Source organism: Paramormyrops kingsleyae, chromosome 5 (assembly GCF_048594095.1).
Source record: "Paramormyrops kingsleyae isolate MSU_618 chromosome 5, PKINGS_0.4, whole genome shotgun sequence".
Classification (NCBI taxonomy): domain Eukaryota; kingdom Metazoa; phylum Chordata; class Actinopteri; order Osteoglossiformes; family Mormyridae; genus Paramormyrops; species Paramormyrops kingsleyae.
Window position 1 is genome coordinate 3,963,435 of NC_132801.1, and position 24,748 is coordinate 3,988,182.

At 50.3% G+C, this 24,748-nt stretch overlaps 2 protein-coding genes across 6 annotated transcripts in view; both read left to right on the forward strand.

The window, feature by feature from the left end:
- Positions 1–555: 555 nt before the first annotated feature.
- dnai2b (dynein, axonemal, intermediate chain 2b) lies at positions 556–12,497 on the forward strand. 3 transcript variants are annotated; one of them, XM_023816974.2, is made up of 13 exons: positions 556–652; positions 891–1,103; positions 1,499–1,660; positions 2,911–3,032; positions 3,218–3,360; positions 3,900–4,013; positions 4,294–4,433; positions 4,603–4,725; positions 4,813–5,036; positions 6,841–6,976; positions 7,280–7,426; positions 10,484–10,723; positions 11,559–12,497. In XM_023816974.2, the coding sequence occupies exons 2-13, from the start codon at positions 921–923 to the stop codon at positions 11,604–11,606; spliced, it is 1,782 nt and encodes a 593-aa protein (XP_023672742.1). In that variant the 5' UTR covers positions 556–652; positions 891–920; the 3' UTR covers positions 11,607–12,497. The 3 variants fall into 3 exon arrangements, with proteins under 3 accessions (XP_023672742.1, XP_023672743.1, XP_023672745.1); XM_023816975.2 differs by having other exon boundaries at positions 11,574–12,497; XM_023816977.2 differs by lacking the exons at positions 556–652; positions 891–1,103 and adding an exon at positions 1,153–1,220.
- A 1,075-nt stretch (positions 12,498–13,572) lies between these two features.
- kif19 (kinesin family member 19) overlaps positions 13,573–24,748 on the forward strand; it is a 42,064-nt gene continuing 30,888 nt past the window's right edge. For 2 of the 3 annotated variants that reach the window (XM_023816924.2, XM_023816926.2), the window contains exons 1-2: positions 13,574–13,998; positions 14,838–14,918. In XM_023816924.2, the coding sequence (XP_023672692.1) occupies positions 13,960–13,998; positions 14,838–14,918 (120 nt within the window). In that variant the 5' untranslated portion in view covers positions 13,574–13,959. Of the gene's footprint in view, positions 13,999–14,837; positions 14,919–24,748 lie in introns of all 3 variants that reach the window. The other variant, XM_023816925.2, reaches the window with a different exon arrangement.

Here is a 24,748-nt window from a genome sequence, read left to right on the forward strand (position 1 = left end):
AATAGTCTGTAGGGTTTGCAAACTACCCCAAGGCTTTTGATGTAGCTCATTTTAGGTTTATAATACAATAATATAAATTGTAATAAATAATATTTATTACGTGAAAGTCTGAATGCACGATGTCACGCCAGATGCGTGAGAGTTGGCTGCCCTGCTGTACTATATAAATCCACCACTCTGTTGTCCAATTAAGGGTTTCTGCGATCTCTGCAAGCATGTTACTACTTTAGTATGATAAAGTAATTTAACACATCAGTCCTGAATTAAAATAAAGAAATATTAAGGTCGGTCATGTTACTAAAGGCAAACTTCCTGAAGGGGTTAGCTGGTTTTTGCGAGCTCGCGGGTCTAATCGTACGTGTACATATATTTGCTATCGCAGGTTCTTTGGTGTTTGGCCATTGTACTGAGGTGCATGGTATCCTACAGAAGAAAACAGTATAAAATTCATCACTATCAAAGCCTCGGGATTAAACAGCGAATCTGACTAAAGTCCGCACCGCCCGACGGATGCAGCGCGCGCAGCGTAGCACGTGCCTCATGGGATCACGTACTGTGCGTTGTTGCTAGGATACAGTAAACCGCTGCCGGCGCTTGCGTGCACCTCAGGACTGGTTTTAGCGTGTTACCTAATAAATCATACCTGTGAAAGGTAAGAATTCAAGCTTTACGTGCTTTTCCGCCGCTTGGACCCTAAATATCCTGGTCCTCTTCCGACCTATAGCGCCACTGACGTTTCAGTGGCGCTGACGTCTGCAATACCGGTATCGATGGTGCTTGTTTAAATAGATTATAACAGCACTTGTTTGTATGTGGAAGATCACTGTTGCACTGCTGCGTTTATGTCAACTCATTTTCAATACTTGTCTCTTTCTTGCTTGTGTCTTAAGCCCAGAGCGCGTGACGCTGCGGCCGTCGCCATGGAGATCGTGTACGTGTACGCTAGGCGGCGCTGCGACTTCGGCCGTCCCTGTAACTTCTCGGACCGGCCGGCCGAGCTGCATGTGGACGTGCTGCCGGACCCTGCGCTGGCGGCCGACTTCGTTCGCAGGGACCCCTGCGACGTGGCCGTGCAGTGCGCGCAGGAGATGTCGGAGCACGAGGTCGGGCAGAATGAAGCGAAAACACACCAACTTCCCCGTGCACCTGCACGATTCACACAACGTCTTTACCCCTTTCTTCAATTTCTTTTAGTCTGTATTCTTCCATTAGCTTTATGGGTAAGACGTTGGTCTGGCGGTGTAAAAGTATGAAATTTAAATCAGTGTAATGGACATTTCTGTTGTACCTGTCAGACGAGGGCTTTTGAAAAACACTTAAAACGCTTTTCAAAGTACCTAAAGAATATTCCCCCTGCCCCTCCCCAAAAAAAGTAAACATTTTGAATTACACTGTTACAATAGCTATGCACTGAAATATTATTATTATTATTATTATGATGATGATGATGATGACAAACGATGATCATGATTAATGTAGTATCTGCATGGTTTTTCAGGTGAACACTGAACGCTTTGAGTCAGAAGCTCGTGGGATAAACCATGTGGAGGGGGGCTGGCCCAAGGACATCAACCCCCAGGAAATGGAGCAGACCATTCGCTTCCGGAAGAAGGTGGAGAAGGACGAGAACTATCTCAACACCGTAATGCAGCTGGGAACCGTGAGTACCAAGCAGCGGAGATGGAGCGGTCGGCTTTATGGTTCATGAAGCCTCATTTTGTCCTTCACTACCTGGTACAATCCAGAACAGTTCATTGTCATTACGTGTAAACATACAAGAGCTGGTTGCAGTTCACTGCCAAACATGAAATACCGGACATTATTACAGACATTGAGCAGAAACACTTCACTCTACAATATGCACAAAATTAAAGAACACAATGGAAATTACAAATTTACAGGAAACAGTCAGCTCAGGTCAGGTCAGGTCAGGTTGGGGGACTTGCGCTGATGCAGCACGTTGCCACACTAGGGTGACCAGATAATCCATGTCAGGGAGGACACTCTGAGCTAGGACAGGAATTGTAAATTACCATTTCAATTAAACGGACCTGGATTTCACTTGAGCACTGAGTTCTTGCTGTGTGCTGATTGGTCAGTCTCCTATAATCATGCATGTGTCACTAATGTTAATGTGAAACAGCTGGATGAGTCTTTCAGTCAAGGAAATAAACCAGTCAAAGCACAAGAAGAGCTGAACTAATTAGCCGAGCACAGGAGCCTTTCAATTTGAAAGTAGTTTGTAAAACCTGAAGTAGCTCAAAGTGTCCTCCCTGACATGGATTATCTGGTCACCCTATGCCACACCCACCACAAAGCAAAACTCCTCGGGATCCCAGCTGGTGACCCCCCAGGCAGATACACGGTCCAGTCCCACCCTCCAGAAATGGCCATCCATCTGCCGCAGCCAGGTGTTACATGGGCGTCCCCTCGGCCTGGTCCAGCTGCTCGGGTCCTCAGCAATGAGGATCCTGCCAGCCGGATCTCCCTCTGGGAAACGCGCCACATGGCCATAGTGCCGTAACTGACGCTCCCTCACTGTGCAGGTTATGTGCCTCATTTCTTAGCAAGAAAACAGTACAAAGCCCAAAAAATAATGAATGCCATGTGTAAATAACTGCAAAGTATATAGGAAACACCACTAAGAGCAATGTGCAGATATCACAGACGCAGAACAGACCAACATCCTGAAGTAGCACAACAACAAACACTGTTGTTGACTGTACTGCAGATACTGGTAAAGAGAAATGTCCAGACACAGGAAGAGGGGAATTGCCCCTGGGTGGATAGATTGCACCTAGATGATGTGATTATTGAGAGAACATGTGAGAAACGTGAGAAACCCACTGATTGTGCGAATCGGCTCCTTGCATCACCCTGAGTCATGACCCACACACCTCCCTCACACAGCTCATGGAGCATTGCATCAAGCAGAACAACGCCATAGACATCTACCAGGAATACTTTGAGGATGAAGAGGAGATGGTGGACTCCAGGGAACGGCCCTCAGCCAAGACCATTAATGTCTTCAGGTGCAATTACTTTACTTGTAATTTTAACCCAAGCATCTTCTATATGCTGTGATTTTTCACCAACAAATAACAAGCTTCACACAAGGGCATGGGGCAGCTCCTCTTTTGGTATCTGATCCAGCTGGGGGTTGGTTACAAGTCCACCTCATTCGCTCCTGCACTCATGTCAGGGTATCTCTCTACAGGGACCCCAACGAGGTGAAGCGCACGGCCACCAGCTTGTCCTGGCACCCGGACGGCAGCCGCAAGCTGGCCATCGCCTACTCCTGCCTGGAGTTCCAGCGGGCTGCCAAGAACATGAGCTTTGACTCCTACATATGGGACATCGGTGAGGCTGAACCAGCAATATGTTCCTGTTTTGACTGACCCGGTTACAGGAAAGGGATGTCTTTCCTTCTGGTTTGTTCGGATAATCCCTAGTGACGGGCAAAATGACGCTTCATGAATCATTTGCCGTATTTTTTGACCCCAGTAGATGGTGCTCTTTGTTAAAAAAAAAAGGGACACAAAGCATGTGCCAAAAGCAAACCAAGAGCACCATCTAGTGGGATCAGAAAATATAGCAAATGGTTCATAAATCGCCATTTTCACCATCACTAATAATCACTGATTAGTATTATTATTTATTAGCTGATATCAAGCAGTGAAGGATATGGTGTCATAATCAGGTTGGGGTTCAAGCTGCAGGGAAACGCTGCTGTTGTACCTTTGAGCAGGATACTTACTACTTTGGATAAAAACAAATAAATTTTACTTGAAGACACATTCTAAATTAAGGTTTCAGCAGCAGACCTCAGGTTTCTGGTCACAGGTACACTATCCTACAGCCAACGGGATCAGACCCTTGTCTCTCTGTCCCAACTGCAGAGAATCCCAGCTGTCCTGAGATGACCCTGAAACCGGCGTCCCCGCTTGTCTGCCTGGAGTATAATCCCAAAGACTCCCACATCCTACTTGGGGGCAGCTACAACGGGCAGATAGGTGGGATGCTTGTTCAGAAAGTACCGGAAATCAGCCATGGTTCTCTGCAAGCTCGCTGTAACAGTGCCATAAATGGAAATGTCTATGTTCATCTGCGGCTTATGGAGCCCATGGTTTGGGCCACATTTTGTTGTCCCTAGTGACTGCAGAGATCTTTAACTACATGTTTGGCAGTACGATACACTTTATGTTGAGATTATGTTGAGTGTATGAGATTAATGCTGCCTTGTAGGGGCATTTTGTCCTTTAAACCTAACTGGTTTGATTGGTTACTGCACAGGCTACTGGGACACCCGTAAAGGGAGCCAGCCGGTGGAGACCTCGGCAATCGAGCATGGTCACAGAGACCCCGTGTACAAGGCCATCTGGCTGCAGTCTAAGACCGGCACAGACACCTTCTCCGCCTCCACCGACGGCCAAGTGAGGGTCATCACTCTAGGGTCACCATCGCCTACGCCCGGCCGCCGTCGTGTTGGGAGATGATGCTCCTGTGCTCACGGGCGGTTTCAGGAGTGGTCTGCTTAATCTTTCAGCCCGGGGTCTGGGGTTCGAGCCAGTTGAAGGGCTTTTGTTCACCATCTCCACACAGGTGCTGTGGTGGGACATCCGGAAGATGAGCGAGCCCACCGAGAGGCTGGTGCTGGATCTCGGCAGAAAGGGCAACTTGGACAATGCACTGGGGGCCATCTCCTTGGAGTTCGAGAGCACCATGGTGGGGCCATCACCGTTACCACAAGGTAACCAGTGTATTCTCACCAATTTTGGGGATCTGACTCCTCTATGTTTCCAACACGCTTAGCCAACGAAGTTCATGGTGGGGACGGAGCAGGGATTGGTGGTGTCCTGCAACCGCAAAGCCAAGACCCCAGCAGAGAAGATTGTTTGCACCTACAGTGGCCACCACGGTCCCATCTATGCCCTGCAGAGAAATCCCTTCTTCCCCAAGAACTTCCTGACTGTGGCAGACTGGACCGCACGCATCTGGTCTGAGGACATCAAAGAATCTTCCATCATGTGGACTAAGTAAGGGCCCACATTATGTAGTCTAAGCAAGGGCCTGTATTGTGTCTAATTGATTAGAGATTAGTAGGAGCCTGTATGATGTGGACTTATTAAGGGTTGTTTAAGGACTTGCATTATGTGGACTAAGTTAGGCCCGAGTAAGGACCTGCTTTATGTGGACTAAGTTAGGCCTGAGTAAGGACCTGCATTATGTGGACTAAGTTAGGCCTGAGTAAGGACCTGCTTTATGTGGACTAAGTTAGGCCCGAGTAAGGACCTGCTTTATGTGGACTAAGTTAGGCCCGAGTAAGGACCTGCTTTATGTGGACTAAGTTAGGCCCGAGTAAGGACCTGCTTTATGTGGACTAAGTTAGGCCTGAGTAAGGACCCCCCCCCAAGTCGGTCGGCAAGTGTTACTGAGGGGGAGCAATGCTAGACGACACATGTCATTTATTTCTGCCTGCGGGTCTCTGCCTAAGCAAGGACCTACATTATTAAGTGAGATGTAAGGTATGATGCGAGCGCATCGTCAGCGGTAAGAGGCGCATCGGACACATTGACAGGGACAGCGACGCCGCCGTCCGCTGCAGGTACCGCGCGGTAAGAGGCGCATCGGACACATTGACAGGGACAGCGACGCCGCCGCCCGCTGCAGGTACCGCGCGGTAAGAGGCGCATCGGACACATTGACAGGGACAGCGACGCCGCCGCCCGCTGCAGGTACCGCGCGGTAAGAGGCGCATCGGACACATTGACAGGGACAGCGACGCCGCCGTCCGCTGCAGGTACCGCGCGGTAAGAGGCGCATCGGACACATTGACAGGGACAGCGACGCCGCCGTCCGCTGCAGGTACCGCGCGGTAAGAGGCGCATCGGACACATTGACAGGGACAGCGACGCCGCCGTCCGCTGCAGGTACCGCGCGGTAAGAGGCGCATCGGACACATTGACAGGGACAGCGACGCCGCCGTCCGCTGCAGGTACCGCGCGGTAAGAGGCGCATCGGACACATTGACAGGGACAGCGACGCCGCCGTCCGCTGCAGGTACCGCGCGGTAAGAGGCGCATCGGACACATTGACAGGGACAGCGACGCCGCCGTCCGCTGCAGGTACCGCGCGGTAAGAGGCGCATCGGACACATTGACAGGGACAGCGACGCCGCCGTCCGCTGCAGGTACCGCGCGGTAAGAGGCGCATCGGACACATTGACAGGGACAGCGACGCCGCCGTCCGCTGCAGGTACCGCGCGGTAAGAGGCGCATCGGACACATTGACAGGGACAGCGACGCCGCCGTCCGCTGCAGGTACCGCGCGGTAAGAGGCGCATCGGACACATTGACAGGGACAGCGACGCCGCCGTCCGCTGCAGGTACCGCGCGGTAAGAGGCGCATCGGACACATTGACAGGGACAGCGACGCCGCCGTCCGCTGCAGGTACCGCGCGGTAAGAGGCGCATCGGACACATTGACAGGGACAGCGACGCCGCCGTCCGCTGCAGGTACCGCGCGGTAAGAGCCGCATCGGACACATTGACAGGGACAGCGACGCCGCCGTCCGCTGCAGGTACCGCGCGGTAAGAGCCGCATCGGACACATTGTCAGGGACAGCGACGCCGCTGTCCGCTGCAGGTACCGCGCGGTAAGAGGCGCATCGGACACATTGTCAGGGACAGCGACGCCGTCGTCCGCTGCAGGTACCGCGCGGTAAGAGGCGCATCGGACACATAGACAGGGACAGTGACGCCGCCGTCCGCTGCAGGTACCGCGCGGTAAGAGGCGCATCGGACACATTGACAGGGACAGTGACGCTGCCGTCCGCTGCAGGTACCACATGTCCTACCTGATGGACGGCTGCTGGAGCCCCGTCAGGCCCTCTGTCTTCTTCACCGTGAAGATGGATGGCACCCTGGATGTGTGGGATTACCTCTTCAAGCATAATGACCCCACACTCAGCCTGAAGGTGTGAACCCACCCCCCCCCTCGTGGCCTCCAGTGTTGTTATAGGGTCCTCTGAGTCCCCCTCACCCCCCCATGGCCCCCTAGTAATGTAGCAGTGATTACGGTGTATGACCCTGATCCATGTGCATGTGCGCATGCCTGTGTGTGTGTGTATGTGTGTGTGTGTGTGTATGTGTGTGTGTGTGTGTCTGCGCATGCCTGTGTGTGTGTATGTGTGTGTGTGTGTGTGTGTCTGCGCATGCCTGTGTGTGTGTGTGTGTGTGTGTGTGTGTGCGTACTGTATGTGTCTCACACTCCCGTTCAGGTGTGTGACGAGGGCCTCTTCAGCCTGCGGGTCCAGGACAGCGGAGCTCTGCTGGCCTGTGGCTCCCAGCTGGGCACGGCCACGCTGCTGGAGGTATCTCCGGACCTGAGCACCATGCAGAGGAACGAGAAGGCGCTGGCCACCGCGGTGAGGTGCCCCTCGGGCTGGCCGGGTGGCTGGGGGGGGGTCACGCTGGAGCAGGATGGGGTTTCAGGCGGCCTGAGTAAGGGCAAAGCCTTCCAGTTGTTTTCCAGCGAAATGTATGGTCAGAATGAAGATCTTACAGTGCTCTATGGTCAGAATGAAGATCTTACAGTGCTCTATGGTCAGAATGAAGAAGTTACAGTGCTGTATGGTCAGAATGAAGATCTTACAGTGCTGTATGGTCAGAATGAAGATCTTCCAGTGCTGTATGGTCAGAATGAAGATCTTCCAGTGCTGTATGGTCAGAATGAAGATCTTACAGTGCTGTATGGTCAGAATGAAGATCTTACAGTGCTGTATGGTCAGAATGAAGATCTTACAGTGCTGTATGGTCAGAATGAAGATCTTACAGTGCTGTATGGCCAGAATGAAGATCTTACAGTGCTGTATGGTCAGAATGAAGAAGTTACAGTGCTGTATGGTCAGAATGAAGATCTTACAGTGCTGTATGGTCAGAATGAAGAAGTTACAGTGCTGTATGGTCAGAATGAAGATCTTACAGTGCTGTATGGTCAGAATGAAGATCTTAAAGTGCTGTATGGTCAGAATGAAGATCTTCCAGTGCTGTATGGTCAGAATGAAGAAGTTACAGTGCTGTATGGTCAGAATGAAGATCTTACAGTGCTGTATGGTCAGAATGAAGATCTTAAAGTGCTGTATGGTCAGAATGAAGATCTTCCAGTGCTGTATGGTCAGAATGAAGATCTTCCAGTGCTGTATGGTCAGAATGAAGAAGTTACAGTGCTGTATGGTCAGAATGAAGATCTTACAGTGCTGTATGGTCAGAATGAAGAAGTTACAGTGCTGTATGGTCAGAATGAAGATCTTACAGTGCTGTATGGTCAGAATGAAGATCTTACAGTGCTGTATGGTCAGAATGAAGATCTTCCAGTGCTGTATGGTCAGAATGAAGAAGTTACAGTGCTGTATGGTCAGAATGAAGATCTTACAGTGCTGTATGGTCAGAATGAAGATCTTAAAGTGCTGTATGGTCAGAATGAAGATCTTCCAGTGCTGTATGGTCAGAATGAAGAAGTTACAGTGCTGTATGGTCAGAATGAAGATCTTACAGTGCTGTATGGTCAGAATGAAGATCTTACAGTGCTGTGTGGTCAGAATGAAGATCTTACAGTGCTGTGTGGTCAGAATGAAGAAGTTACAGTGCTGGCATGTGGCTCAGTGGGTTAGGGTGCCGTTCCTGTAATTAGATGGTTGCTGGTTCAAATCCCAGGGTGGGCAGAGGGAATTCACTATTGGGCCCCTGAGTGAGGTTCTTAACCCCCAACTTCCCCAGGGACAGGCGGACCCTTCCTTGGATAAACGTGTCTGCTATATAAATAACTATTCAGGGAAGTTAACTTGGGTTTAATTACATAATATACATTATATTGGCAAAAGTATCAGGACACCTGCCTTTACACACACATGAACTTTAATGACATTATTCTTAATATATAGGCTTTAATATGGAGTCGGCCCACCCTTTGCAGCTATAACAGCTTCAGCTCTTCTGGGGAGGCTGTCCACAAGGTGTAGGAGTGTGTTTATGGGAATTTTTGACCATTCTTCCAGGAGAGCATTTGTGAGGTCAGGCACTGATGTTGGATGAGAAGGCCTGGCTCGCAGTCTCCACTCTAATTCATCCCAAAGGTGTTCTGTTGGGTTGAGGTCAGGGCTCTGTGCAGGCCAGTCAAGTTCCTCCACACCAGACTCGCTCATTCATGTCCTTATGGACCTTGCTTTGTGTACTGGTGCGCAGTCATGTTGGTACTGGAAGGGGCCATCCCCAAACTGTACCCACAAAGTTGGGAGCATGAAATCATCCAAAATGGCTTTGAATCCTGCAGCATTAAGAGTTCCTTTTACTGGAACTAACGGGCCAAGCCCAACCCCTGAAAAACAAGCCCACACCATAATCCACCCTCCACCAAACTTCACACTTGGCGCAATCCAGTCTGGCAAGTACCGTTCTCCTGGCAACCGCCAAACACAGACTCGTCCATCGAATTGCCAGACAGAGAAGCGTGATTCGTCACTCCAGAGAACACGTCTCCACTGCTCTACAGTCCAGTGGCAGTGTGCTTTACACCACTGCATCCGACGCTTTTCACTGCACTTGGTGACGTAAGGCTTGGATGCAGCTGCTCGGCCATGGAAACCCATTCCATGAAGTCAGGGGCGTTGCTAGAGATTTTGGGCCCCATGAAAGCATATCATATTAGGCCCCCCAGTCCAAACCAATCCAGTTATTTTCCTAATTTTTTAGGGCCCCTGCCGCTCAGGGGCCCTTGGAATCGTCCTAGCTTTCCTCCCCCTTACGGCGCCCCTGCATGAAGTTCTCTACACACTGTTCTTGAGCTAATCTGAAGGCCACATGAAGTTTGGAGGTCTGTAGCTATTGACTCTGCAGATAGTTGGCGACTTCTGCACACTGTGCACCTCAGCATGCGTTGTCGCCGCTCTGTGATTTTACGTAGCCTACCACGTCATGGCTGAGTTGCTGTTGTTCCCAAATGCTTCCACTTTGTTATAATACCACCGTGAAATATTTAGTAGTGAGGAAATTTCACGAATGGCCTTATTGCACAGGAGGCATCCTATCACGGTGCCACGCTTGAATTCACTGAGCTCCTGAGAGTGACCCATTCTTTCATAAATGTTTGTAGAAGCAGTCTGCATGCCTGGGTGCTTGATGTTATACACCTGTGGCTATGGAAGTGATTGGAACACATGAATCCAATGATTTGGAGGGGTGTCCCAATACCTTTGGCAATATAGTGCATGTAAAAATTACTTTGATTCATTTAAGGCTACGGGACTCTCAGATTTCACCACTGATGCAGTTTGAAATGTTATTAAAGGTGAAGGTGCATTTTAAAGGTGAAGGTGTATTTTAAAGGTGAAGGTGTATTTTAAAGGTGAAGGTGCATTTTAAAGGTAAAGGTGCAGTTTACGTCACTCTTGGGTACAGCAGCTGAGCTTAAGCACTGACACCCGCAGATGTTCGAGCGCGAGACCAAGCGTGAGAAGATCCTGGAGGCTCGGCAGAGGGAGATGCGGGTGAAGGAGCGGAGTCGCTCGGAGCAGAGCAAGGAGGACGAGGGCCGGGACACCGACGCCGGGGACGAGAGCGCCGAGCAGCTGCTGGCCCGCGCAGAGAGGGACTTCTTCGAGATCGTGGGGGCGGAGCTGAAGAAGAGGGAGCTGGAGGCGGGGCAGGAGCAGATCGGAGCGGAAGAGGTCGGTCATAAGCATACTCTGGGCCACGTAGCTTACAGAACAACTGAGCTGTGCAGTTGGAAATCAAACCCTTCCTTTCTTTTCTCACTCTAGTTCAGGGGTATGTATAGGGGCGGGGTCACAGGGACACTAGCCTGAGCTGAAAGCTGATTGGCTCCCAGAGTGCCCCTCCCCTGTCACTCAGGGGAGGGGCTAACGAAAAGCTTGGCCCCTCTTATTCCCTCCACCTTAAAAAACTGTAGAATCACTCCTGTTGTAGTTTTGTCTTTTTTTCCATAATCACCAGTTTTTTGTATGGGTGATATTTAACAGCATGTCGTAGCTGGTCTGGATGGACCGCTGTCTCCCACAACCACGCGATTGGTCTGGCTCTGACATCACAAATTGGCAGTGGGTGTGGCCTACAGCCCTGGGCACGTGTCATATCCTGTGATGGCTGCCTGCAGGGTTAACGGCTTTCACTTGGGCCACAGATACAGATAGCTGCATGTCGCTGTGCAGTGCTTCTCCGAGATAAGGGCTCACGGGGCTAAATGTAGCTGCTGGCCTGGCTTGAGGGCTAGAGGACGAGTGAAATGGAGAGCTGCTCTGCAGCCAGACGGGCCGCTCTGGCGAGAGGCTGCACACTTGAGCTTCTGGGTACGGCTGCAGACGGCTGCTCACCACTGACAGGGGAAAAGGCCACAAGGGCCACAAGGGGCAGAAGGGGCAGAAGGGCCACAAGGGCCAGTGCCGGATCCTGCCTTTCTCAGATCGTTCTGTTAAGGGTGTAAGAGAAACGTCACAATGGCAGCTGGGAGCTCAGGGCCACCAGCACCTGGACTGTAATTTGCAGTGTCTTCCTCTCCAGGTGAAGGATGTCTGTGACGAGGAAGACCGCTGAGGATGTGCACCGTGAGACTGCTACGCCATCAAGTCATCAGGGAACAGTACAAGTGTTTATTTAATGTAAAGAGACGACACATGAATCATACATCAGAGTGAAGCTGAACAGGGACGATGGAACTGTATCTTTAACCAAAGGACATTTCTGCTGTGTGACCTCACCTCTGATTCACGCTCTCGCCTCCATCGAGGGCAACAAGGACTATGGGTAGAAAAGAAGGGAAAAAATGACTGTGAAAGCAGCACATAGTAGGTATGTAGCCACACAGTTACATTACAGGTTTGTTCTTCCCCTTAAAATTTGTTTGCTGCTAATCTGGCATGTAGCCGGCAAGTTTGAGTCCTCCTTGAAATTTGCTTTCGGTGAAATCTACCAAGCCCCTCAGTTAACGAAATATACTGACAGGGCCGTCCGCCCCCCCCCCCCCCAAGGTGGTAAAATTGACCAAATGGGAGCCCCAAGATATATTTCTGGCTATTGGCCTGGTACACCACAGAGTTTAATACAGGACTGAAACTCGAATAGGGCACTAATGGTTTAAAAATTTAAAACAGCTGGAACACACCGAAAATTTCCCCTAACGTTTAGTCACGACAGGATTAGCCGTAACCATATATAACTCTCGGACCCGTCACGGCCCAAGGCGGCCTGCGGGACATCGATACGCAGCCTGTTCACGGTAGCGCAGTCAGCGCTTGGTGACGTGATTCCTCCTCCCCATGATGGAGGGCTGCCCGGTGCCGTGCAGAGGTCACTGACGTATGCAGGGCACTGTAACTTACGCTCTCGGAGGTGAGTACCCACTAATGAGCCGCGTTATATGACTGTGTGTGCTACAAAGCTGTCTTATACACAACAATAAAATGTCTATTGATAGACCTGTTGTCATGAGATTGTTTGCCTATTCATTTCAAAATGACTTGCAGTTGTAAAAGTTTCCCTGAACTGGCGTGTGTTTATTTATAGACATGTGACATGGGTTGTCTTTGAATTATGCATCCCCCTTATTGTCTTACATCTTATCTTAATTGAAATGATTACATCCCCCACAATGCACTGCGAGGTCAGGCAGACAAAGGCCTCTTTACAGCACAGTTTACATAGTATAGGGATAAAGGCTTCACTGATAACACACACCTGCTACTAACGGATTCTCCTGGTGACCAGAAGCACTTACACAGTTCGGATCGTTCCACAGCCACGGGGGAGAGGGTTGCACAGAGAATCATGTGACTGGGCCCCATAACAGGTTGGATAAGTTTGTTGAGCCAGGTGAAGGCAACACATTAAAGATACAGAAGGTGTCTAGATTGCAACTTTTTATTTGTTCATTCTTGAACACAGCAAAGCCTCTTAATCTTCAGGGTACATACAAAACACAGCATCAAGACCTTCAACATGGACCATACCAAATGGCATGCTAAAGAAGGAAGGTTTTCAGCCTTGGGTAAACTGCATTTCTACCTAACCACTCATACGGTTCAGGTCTGAGGTGATTTTACAAATGCACAAAACAATAAATCTACGGAGCTTTTCAGTCATCCAGGTCATGCTGCCTCGCGGTGTATCTGGTGGCACAGTAATACGTACAGTCGCGGCTGTGGACCGGCCGCGCGCACAGCGTGCACTGCGCCTCAGGCTGCTGCATTACCGGCTCGGCAGGTCGGATTCTGGGACACTGACAATGGACCCCGTGCAAAGTATCCGCACCGATTGTCTCTCTTCAGACAATAAACTTCCTTTCCTACTAACAATTACTCCACTCTTTGTTGAGCGATATGAAATTAAAGTAGACTTTCTAAATATGAACGAAAGAAGCAAATATATTTACACGTACAGATAAACACCTTGACGAATAAGCTTTTCACCTGCATGACAGGCAACATAAGCGCCACGCCGAGCTCCGCATGCGCCCCTTGCGGACCCCGCCGAGTGCAGTGCATCTGCCTACCAGCAGGTGGAGTAGCGGTCCCCCGAAGCTCCCGCGTCCGTCTCCCCTCCTACACCAAGAGTGTCATTGTGTACGCCTCGCCGCTGATCTCCAAGGAGAGCCGGGGGGAGCAGCCAAGAGGCGCTCGGGAGGGGACCGAGAGCTCGCCGTCATATATTCGCAGCTTCACCTAGGGCGGGTGGCGCACAGCACGCGGCTCTCTGGGCTTTAAAAACATATTAAGCGTCGCTGGGTTTTACGGGACCATCTCGGTCGGTAGCCGCACTGCCGCTGTATCTTACGGGCAGCCAAGCGCCAGCGCAGGTGAGCCGCCGGACGGCGTGCGGGTCTCTGCAGGGGCATTGATGGGCGAGACGGACGGCGACCCCCCCACGAGAGCAGCGCGAGCCAGCTGGAGTCATGAAGGACGCCGGGGAGTCAAAGGAGCACCAGCTAACGGTAAATGCAATTTCTGTCTTTCTTTCTTTTTTAAAGATCATCATTTTTTAAATACAGACATTAAATGTTGAGTTGCCATCAAAAACCATTATGAGAGAACAGCAGGGAAATCTCTTATGAATTATAATATAACGATATATGAACAGTAAAAACACATTTCTAATATGCATTACTAATACATGCGTATATTTAAATCGGAAAGCCATTAAATACCATCTTCAGGTATTCAGTCTGCTTCATCCGTGCACTGGGGGCACTTTGCGGACCCGAACAGTTCGGCGCAGTAACTTCCCCCCCATTAATACCGGCTGACAAACTGCAGGCAGAGTGAGACGTGCGGGGAAAGTCCGCTGCGGGGTCCGCTAGGGGATTGAAAGTTAGCCTGGGGTCCATGCAGTCAGGGGGAAAGTCAGGGCGCTAGACCGCGGCATCAGCTCTCCGAGATTCGCCGCAGGACGGATATCGCCGCAGTCCCGAGTCCGGGGCCGGGGAGCTGGGTGTGAGCGGGGTCAGCGTCCAAATAAAGAAGTTTACTATTACTATTATTATTATTATTGTTGTTGTTGTTGTTGTTTTGTTATTATTATTATTATTATTAAATATTTTTTATTATACTTTATATATATATATGATGTGCACCGGTGTAATATATTAAAATAAAGGCTTGGAAGATGTTTTAAACAAGAGCTGTCCTCTGATGTTATTACAAGGTCCAAAGCACCGTTTGATATGAGCCTGAATATCTGGCAGTAGCAGATCGTGTTCAGACTCTGCGGCGCCCCCTGGGTCCTGTGCGAGGTGCTGCATGTCTGACTGGTGCTCTCTCCCCCCATGTCCAGGTCGCCCTGCGAATCCGACCCCTTAGCGATGTGGAGATGGAGGAGTCCACCACCATCGTGGCCCATCGGGTGGACGACCAGGTGAGTGATTCCCATACCCTGTCCTCTGTTGGGGGGATCTTGTGGGGCAGGGGTCCCGTTTTTCCCAGGGTGGCGGTCACTCAGTTCTTGTGTCACACATATAGCCACGTATTAAAATGCTGGGTTTGACCCCCACCCTGAAATGTGTTGGCTACCAGTCAGGCTGCGGGCCTGTCCTGGGCAATCGCATGAACATGCTGCTGTGAACCCAGGATTTTCGGGGGGGCTGAAGTTCATCACACAGGTGGCTCACTTAGATCCCAGAGTAACAGACCGTGAGGCGACCGCGTGTGATGATGCTGAGGATGATGATGCTGGAGGTAATTCACTGTACAGCCAGCAGGGGGACCAGAGAGGCCCGTGGAAGGAGTGGTCCCGTCGTGGTTTGTAAACCGGAGGCCCAGCGTGTTCCTGACCAACACCAGCAGCTGGCTGGTTATTTTTTAACCAGTTACCAGGCAAACGGTCCAGGCTGCCAATGAGCAAATTTGCAGCTATATTCATGATGTCAACAAACGGGCTCTTAGAAACTGTCATGGCAACCATTACAGGACGTTTCATAAGCCACTCGGGGGGGAAAAAACACAGGTGCAAACATTGAGGATTGATAAGATATCGAGTTTGATTTCCTTTAACAAACGAGTGCTGGGCCTGGATTGTTTAAAAAAAAGGCTGAGCATAGAGGTGTCGGCACCTTAAATAAAGCAGCGTTCTCATTAAGAGCAGAAAGTGGAACAGAGCTGTTATTTCGGGGAAGAGGGCCCATTCCCTGCCGTCCATCCCGCGTACGCTGGCTGCCTTTGCCACCACCATGGATTACTCACACACCAAGAGACACAACGTGGACACAAGTGTGCCAAAGAGGCATTTAACCCCCCCGGATGGCAGTGCTGCCCTGACAAATTCGCTTGCGAAACTCTGTCCATATGGTGAACATCTTGGTTATCTGCTTTATGCGGGCTGAAATCCCTGGGAAGGCGATGAGCTTAGAAGGTTCCAGAAGGCCCACAGCCACCGCCACCTGCTCCGGTCACGCCCACCACAGCGGGCCGCTAAATCATCAACAGCTCCCGCAGTCTTTCAGTGTACCGTTGGCCCTTATTTGGGTGAGGGAGTCCCCACAGCTGACATCATAATTACTAACCTAATTACTGAGATCTGATCTGTCAACACCAGCGGCTTCCCTGTTGGTTATCTTTGTGCCAGTGTACGGCACATTCTAGCACTGCGTCTGTATTCAGGCTTGGAGGTCACGAGTATCAGCAGAAAATCTCAGGAAACTATCTGAAAGCATGAGCTTCATTCTTCACTGCCCAACTGTTTCATCAGCCGGGATGAAATGATCCGGAAACATGTTACAACAGTAATTATTTCTGCTGCTTTTTCTGCCAGATTTTTGTAACCAGAGCTGTCTTGCTCGTCCAGTAGCAGCATCAGCCTTGACTGAACCAGGACAGTATCGTGACATTTAATTTATTAAAAAGGCACTTTGGCCAAAGTGACATCCGCATTTTTTGAGAAAGCAGTGGTAGACAGTCCCTGTACGGGTTAAGACCCTTATTTAAGTGAAATCACTCTGTGGATGGTGGGATTCAAACTGATGACCTACTGGTCACGGGCGCTGTGTCTCGACCAGCTGGGCCTTTCCGTGCTTTGCCGCGAAAACTGATACCGGTGCTGGGTGGCGCCCCCCTGAGGAGGAAGCTATACTGAGGAGGCGGGGCATTAATGAGCACGGCACTCACCGGGGGCATGTGGCCCTGGCTCCACGTGGCCTCGATCCCGCCGTGTTCCGGCAGGCAATTTCCCGTCAGCGGACCTGGTCGGGAGCCGTAACTCCCACGGTAGCTCATTCAATTACAGAGGGACTAATTGGATGCGTGAGGTAAGAGTTGTCCCGCTGCCTCCATGAGAGTCGATTTGCCTCTAATTTTAGCTGCGCTCCCAAACCCATCTGGAATCGCAGCTAGCCTCTGATTCTCAGGTGAAATTCATCAGTAATCAGGGACTCGGAAAACAGAAGTTTGCGGATGGTGTTGGATAGAGGAGAGCTTTCAGCCAGGGGGCGTGTCTCGCATCCTGAGGTCTGATGCCGGGGGGGGGTGCGCACTGCCCCTGTGCATTTTTCTGGCTGTTAAGTTCAGTTGCAGCCCATGACACTGAGCAAAATGCTGGGGTGACATGTGCTGTTGTAAATACAAGTTATTAGTGTTTTCTAACGACTGTGGTCCAGGTTGTGTTTGGTCGCTCCGTAGCCACGGTGACGGGGCAGCGGACGGGCGGGCAGGCAGGCCGGTTATCCGGGACCTGTGGCCGGGCCGCTTCGGCACGGGAGCGGAGCAGCGGCCCGGCAGCCCCGCCCAGAGGATGTGGCACCCGCTGCGTTAAAGGCCGTTAAGCTGCTCGTCAGCTGATGGCACATGCCTCGTAGCCAGGCCCCGTCTCCATGGTGACGGCCGGGGCAGGGCTGGCCTTTTGTTTGGCTCCGGTGCACAGTAAGGACTACGCGGCGGACATCAAACCTGCTGGGGGGTGACAGGAAGGGGAGGGAACGCAGCACAGAATGCGGGGGTGTCCTGGTGGGGAGGGACAGGCTTTATGACCAGGGAGGCCCATCTGCTTACTGGGTTTGAGGTGCTGGTAGCTCATAGGGGGGGTCACTGTGACACCGGCGAGACACGAACGCACAGTTTTCGTTCAAAATGAAAAAGGGGAGGAGTGAAAAACAGAAGGAAAGGGGGGGGGGGGTCTGCTGAGGAGTGATGTGGGGCGACGGCACAAAGGTTTCATTCATTGCCCCCCCCCACTGCACCTAGGACTTCACCTGATAAGATTGTGCCTTGGGTTTGCAAAGCCTCCCCCCCCCCCCCAGTTCGGACAGCAGTTGCTGAACCCAGACCGACCTGTCATGGCGTGGGGGGGTGACAGTGTGTAAGGCAGAGCTGTGTTGGCCCCCGCTTTTTTCTACACGCCAATAAAGGAGGGCTATATGTCTTTGCTGGGTCTTTGTTTCCTATAGAGCTAGAAGGCCACTCTGTGTCTCTGCTTTGGCGGGGGGGGGGGGGGGTTTAAAGGTGCAGTGTCCGCATCACATGGTTGTTTTGGTACGGGAGGGGGCCCATGTGCGGGAGCGGGGGAGTACTGCCTAAGAAGCGAAGGGGGTGGCAGGTCAGGGTGGAGCTCCAGACCTGTGATACCTGACCCACCACTGAGCTGCCAGCACTGCGTGGGAGGGAGTGGATGAAGCTGAAGGGGAGGGTCGACACTCTGGGAACACTGGGTGTACTGGGAACGCTGTGTTCTTATAGTGACCCAAGCTTGGCAGGCATGTTTAAGTCGTGTGTGCTGAGAATACTGAATATATTTGCTTTCAGTGGAGTGGTTTACTGTGTGCGTGTGTTTATGGGACATTTGTGTGTGTGTGTGTGTCTGTCTGTCTGTGTGTGTCTGTGTGTGTCTGTGTGTCCTCGCACACATGCCTGTAGGCCCTGCAGTCAGCCTGTGTGATGTACGGCACCCTGTGACTCTGACTTGCGTAACAGACTCCCCTCCTTGGTACTCCTTACACAGCAGGAAGCATGGAACTTTCCGCCCCCCCCCCTCCCCCGGCATGCACCATTTCTCCCTTTCCCCCTGGCCAGGGCCTTTGTCAGCATTTTTTTAAAGCCCGGTCCTGCGATACTCAATTAGCCGACTGAAGCATAACAATGTGTTTGCAGTTTTTCGTCCTGTCGCTACACCTCACGGCTCGGGGCCGCAGGGGACCTCGGGGGGCCTGTGGGGGGAGAATTAAGGCATGAGTCACAGCTGCCCTCCACCCCAGTGAGGATGGAGAGGACTGCCGTAATTAACGGATCCCAACGGAGTACAACGGCCACCTGAACACTTCATATTCAAGAGTTTTTTTTAAACGTTACTGCGACGGTTGTGTACCCAAAGTTGCACTCTATAAGCACCATTATTGGTAAGAGAAACGCTGCACTTTAGCCTGTGTCTCTGTCACACTTTGACTTATACGCTCTCGTTTTCCTGGTAGGTGCTGAAAGATAAATGAAGCCAAAAGGTATACAGAGTAACTGCAAATGGCCGTACAATGATGAGTCACGTCTTAGACACTCCGCAGTCAACTGTCTGGTCTTCCAGTACTCTGCAATTCAAGGGGTGTGATACGTCATGGAGTAGCACTCATGGCTAGTGTCCTGGGGGGGTGTGGAGTGGGGGGGGTAGCAGAAGCCACTTCAGGGCCTGTCTCTCTCCTTTACTGTCATTTGCCCTCTTGAGGGCTCCCGAGTGTGTCATTGTCACCTGACTGGCGGGTCTTGTCATGTCATTAGCGCCCAATCAGGCTGTTCTGATGCGGGGGGGGGGGCACACTCCTAATGGATTAATCAGGCTGGCACTGGCCCCTTTGGTCCCCTCTGCCGGCTGTGCTGGGGGGCAGTTAAGGACCAGGTCCTACCGCAGGACCCCATGCTACCCCCCCCCCCCCGCCTAAATCCCTCACATGTCTGTAAATGGCTGTTGGAGCTTTGTTACCATGTGTCACACATACCAGCCTGATGATCCGGGGGGGGGCTCATCCTTCATCCTTCCACCTGCTGCTTATAAAATATTTATCATTATATTATATTGTAACTTTTTACCCTGTCGTAGCTCGTTGGTTTTTCCTTTTCACTGTTTACTTTGATGTATGGCATGAACATGGTGTGGGTCTTGATAGAGTTCCGCGGTCAAAAGGGGACCGATTCTGCTCTAGACCTGAGATGCCAAGGATCCATCTGTATCAATAAGCTGCAGTATTAAGATACCAGCTGTGTAAATTTCGGGTAAAAAACCCCTCGATGCCGTTGCAGTAAATTCATCTTCTTTAGAGCTGCATCCAGCCCTGCCAATAAGCGTTTACGTTTATTTATTTAACAGCAGCTTTTGTCAAAAGTGACATATGTGTGAGTAGAGCTTTGGGTCACGGCGTCGAGTCGTCCCAGAGCAGTCAGGGTGAAGACGATAAGCCCCCCCTAGAAACCACAAACTCTTGGTTTTGTTTTGGATCGATGAGGAATCTGCCTGGAGGGACGGAGCTCCTGCAATAAATTTAGCAGGTCGTGAAACACTCGTCGCCATAGCGGCTGGACGGCCCTGACCCCCCTTAGCACGACGCCACGTGCCGGAGGGGAGGGGGCTGGCAGAAGGGTTACATTAGGGCACCGTATCTGAAACTAGGCACCGCGGATCAGGTATGCAGCCCGTCCGCTGAACCCATGAAAGGGGAAACGCCATCGACGGTTCGGGTCTAACCTACTCGGGATTGGGTTTGGCATCTCACAAGATGGCCACAGCTTGGGGATGGAAAGACTGACTCCATGATGTCACCGCCGAAGGGGTGATGTCATCCCCGATGGTAACGTTCAGTATCCTCCTGTTGTTAAGTGTGAATCACTGGTGCCACAAAGAGGGAGGAGCCAGGCAGTCGTGTTGCAGGGATTAGCCAAATGGAGGCTGGACCTCTACACTGTAGCCACAGAAAGGGGCGGGGCCTCTGCATTCATTTGGTAATGCATCAAAGGATATATGTAAATGTATAATGTAATGTATGAAAGGATGGGAACAGAAAAGGGCGGGGTAATCTATTATTTGGGTAATTATCAAAGGATGGGAACAGAGTTTGTAGTCTGTATTCATTTGGTAATGTATCAGAAGATGGGAACAGTAGGAGGCGTGGTCTCTTTATTTGGTAATGTGTCAAAGGATGGGAACAGAAAAGGGCGGGGTAATCTATTAATTGGGTAATGTATCAAAGGATGGGAACAGAAAAGGGCGAGGTAATCTATTAATTGGGTAATTATCAAAGGATGGGAACAGAAAAGGGCGGGGTAATCTATTAATTGGGTAATGTGTCAAAGGATGGGAGTAGAAAAGGTCGGGATAATCTATTAATTGGGTAATGTATCAAAGGATGGGAACAGAAAAGGGCGGGGTAATCTATTAATTGGGTAATGTATCAAAGGATGGGAACAGAAAAGGGCGGGATAATCTATTAATTGGGTAATGTATCAAAGGATGGGAACAGAAAAGGGCGGGGTAATCTATTAATTGGGTAATGTATCAAAGGATGGGAGTAGAAAAGGTCGCGATAATCTATTAATTGGGTAATGTATCAAAGGATGGGAACAGAAAAGGGCGAGGTAATCTATTAATTGGGTAATGTATCAAAGGATGGGAACAGAAAAGGGCGAGGTAATCTATTAATTGGGTAATGTATCAAAGGATGGGAGTAGAAAAGGTCGGGATAATCTATTAATTGGGTAATGTATCAAAGGATGGGAGTAGAAAAGGTCGGGATAATCTATTAATTAGGTAATGTATCAAAGGATGGGAACAGAAAAGGGCGAGGTAATCTATTAATTGGGTAATGTATCAAAGGATGGGAGTAGAAAAGGTCGGGATAATCTCTTAATTGGGTAATGTATCAAAGGATGGGAACAGAAAAGGGCGGGATAATCTATTAATTGGGTAATGTATCAAAGGATGGGAACAGAAAAGGGGGGGGGTAATCTATTAATTGGGTAATGTATCAAAGGATGGGAACAGAAAAGGGCTGGGTAATCTATTTGGGTAATGTGTATGGAAGTAAATCTGTCATCACAATTTGAATTTTATATGCCACTGAAATTCTAACATTGAATATTTATGCATTGGAAATATGCATCGGAAATTCCATGGTCTGAATTCACATGCATAAATAAAAATGCAAAGACAACATTTCAAAGTTGCTCCAATTCGACAGTCCGTAATGCTGAAACTGATCAATAATAAAAATAGTTGACAAGAAATTGTGTCAGTGATTGGTTGCATTTTTACGGTTTGCTGTGTAATTTGTGTATTTTGACACCACCAAGCAATGTTAACGCTGGTGTGTTTTAAGTCTAGTCCATGCATGGCTTTTCTGCGTGCTGCTATGGTCTGAGAGCACTTGTGTCCATGGGAACAGGTGACTGCGGTTGGCACATGCATACAGAAATGATTATCCCACCAGAAAAGCAGAGGGCAGGTGTATCGCAACAAACACAGCAAATGTAGTGAAATGGGTAAACGTTTATCAACAGTTTTAAAGTTGTTACTAGGATTAAGATGTATTACAGTAACATGGTACCATGGTGTTTTGAAATTTTATTGACAGAATAAGCCACCATCCCCCAGTAGGTGATTTTTAATATCAAGATCCAAAAATGCTAGAATAGCATTGCTTTTGAAAATACCATCAAAATGTATTGTGGTGTAAAGGGAAATCATTAGCAAGCTTAATATGCCAGAGACAACAGATCTTTGTTTCTAAGCTACTTTAAAGACAGATTCTCTGCATTGTGTTTTATTACAGCTGTGACTTTAAAAATTCTGTTCAATTCAATTTTATTCGTATAGCACATTTTCCATTGTCTCCAAGTGCTTTACATTATCCCTGCGCAAAGCCCCCAGTCAGCAGGCCTAAGCAACTGAAGGAGGCGGGACCAAGACATCTAATTAGCTGGTCCCACCTCTCCTAGTTGCTTGGACCCACCTCCTCTAGGATCTGATTGGTTATCTCTTTCGCCCTCAGAAGACCTTCGTGTAAGTAAAACTCCCATGAGCTGGTGTGGTATGGAGATAAGGAGGCTCTGGCAGGTCTAATTAACTATGGCATCTTAACTAGGCAGGAGAGGTGGGGGGGGGGGGGGCAGGCATGAGGAATCCCTGAGCACCAGCACCCCAACAGCACATGAGGCAAGTGGGGGGGGGGGGTCTGCGCCTGTGTAGCCAGAGTGACAGCACTGTGTGTGTGTGTGGGCCCGCTCATTCACTTCTATGGGAAAAATGCTAACGCTAACTATGACAACCCTAACCCCCACCCTGCCCTAACCATAAGTAACCTAACAAAATACAAGAGTTTTTGCATTTTAAGTTTTTTCATAGCAGTCACCGATTTTTTATAAAATGGAGTTTTCCCTTATGGGGACCAGGAAACCAGGAAAACAATGTGTATTTATCACATTATGGGGCCATTGTGTCCCCATAAGGATAAGGATATACTGTACCCGCTCGCACAAAAGGAGAAAGGGAGAAATGGTGCATGTGTAAGGAGGACCAAGGAGGGGAGTCTGTTACGCAAGTCAGAGTCACAGGGTGCCGTACATCACACAGGCTGACTGCAGGGCCTACAGGCATGTGTGTGAGGACACACAGACACAGACACACACACACACAGACACACACACACACAGACAGACACACACACAGACAGACAGACACAGACAGACAGACACACACATAGACACACACACACACACAGACAGACAGACACACACACACACACAGACACACACCATAAGGATAGGTATACCCAACAAGTGCGTGTCTGTGTGTGTGTGCGTGTCTGTGTGTATATGTATGTGTGTGTGTGTGTGTGTGTGGGTTTGCATAGATCACATTTGAGGACCAAGTTGTCCCCAAAGTGCAGTAAAACCTGAAATTTCCCTACTTTTGGGGACATCTTTTGAGGTCCCCATTTGGATAACCTCAGTTTTATAAGAATCGGTGAATACAATCAAAAAAAAATCTTGTATTGGTTACTTATGGTTAAGGTTAGGGATGGGTAGAGGTTAAGGATGTCGTGATTGGGATTAGGGTTTTTCCCATAAAAATGAATGGACGGTCCCCATTTAGATAGGTACACCAACATGTATGTATGTGTGCGTGTGTGCGTGTGTGTGTGTGTGTGTGCGTGTGTGTGCGTGTGTGTGTGTGTGTGCGTGCGTGTGTGTGTGTGTGTGTGTGTGTGTGTGTGTGCGTATGCGTGCGTACGCTCTGGAGCAATTGGTAAGCGTGTCATGCTGCTCAGTTACAGCCCCCTCTCTCCTATCATTAAGGGCACAGATCCCCACCCCCACTTGCCATCATTAGCAAAACAGCAACAGGTGGCCAGGAGTCTGTCACTGGGACTCTGCCGCCTAGACAACCGCAGAGTCGCCGGGGGGATGTAAAGGCGGGGGAGCGCCGGTGGGGGGGGACGTACACATAGAGCGACCATTGCAGCTCCCTCCCTTCCCGGCTCGGAGAGTCCCGCTGCCGTTTAGTGCCTGGACTGATCCTGCAGTGTCCCGGAAGCCGAAAGTGGCCCAGGATCCCTGCCAGCTTCCAGAAGCTGAGTTCGTCATCTCTGATGTTTCAGCTGCTTTCAGTGGCAACACGACGAGCCCTGGCGGGGCAGTGTCTGTGACCGCAGAGCTGCCCGGGCAGGCCCGGCTGTTGGACCAGTCAGCACTCTGATGGTCTGAATCTCCCCAGTAAATTTCACAGTCCTGTCTCAGCTAAGTAGCAGAATAAAAATCACCTTGAAGGATGAAGCTTGGAGGGGATCCCATCTTTTTGGCCACTATGAAGTGCCCCTCTGATGAGTGAGGTCCCCTGTTAGGGGCACGGCAAACGGCTGTAGAGGGCGTGGGGGGGGAGTTCAGGCATATGGATGAAGGTGTCTGCCAGTGTCTGCCAGTGTTTGCCAGTGTCATCGTCACTGAATCTCCATCTGAGAGATCTTTGCCTGTCGCCTCAAGTAACGCACCTCCACGGGTCCTAGCAGCAGCACAGTGCCTGGAATACTGCTCATGACTTGGGGGGGGGGGGGTCTTAGGGCCAGCATGCTGTCCACACCTGCGCTGCGCCTCCTGCAGGAATGTGGGGCTGCTCTGAGTCACCAAGGGTTGCAGACGGCCCAGGCGCTTCGAGTCCATTTTCAGCGACTGCGGAGAACCCACTCTTCCTGAAACCGCTGTCGCGTAAATCCCATCGGCCAGTGCGGA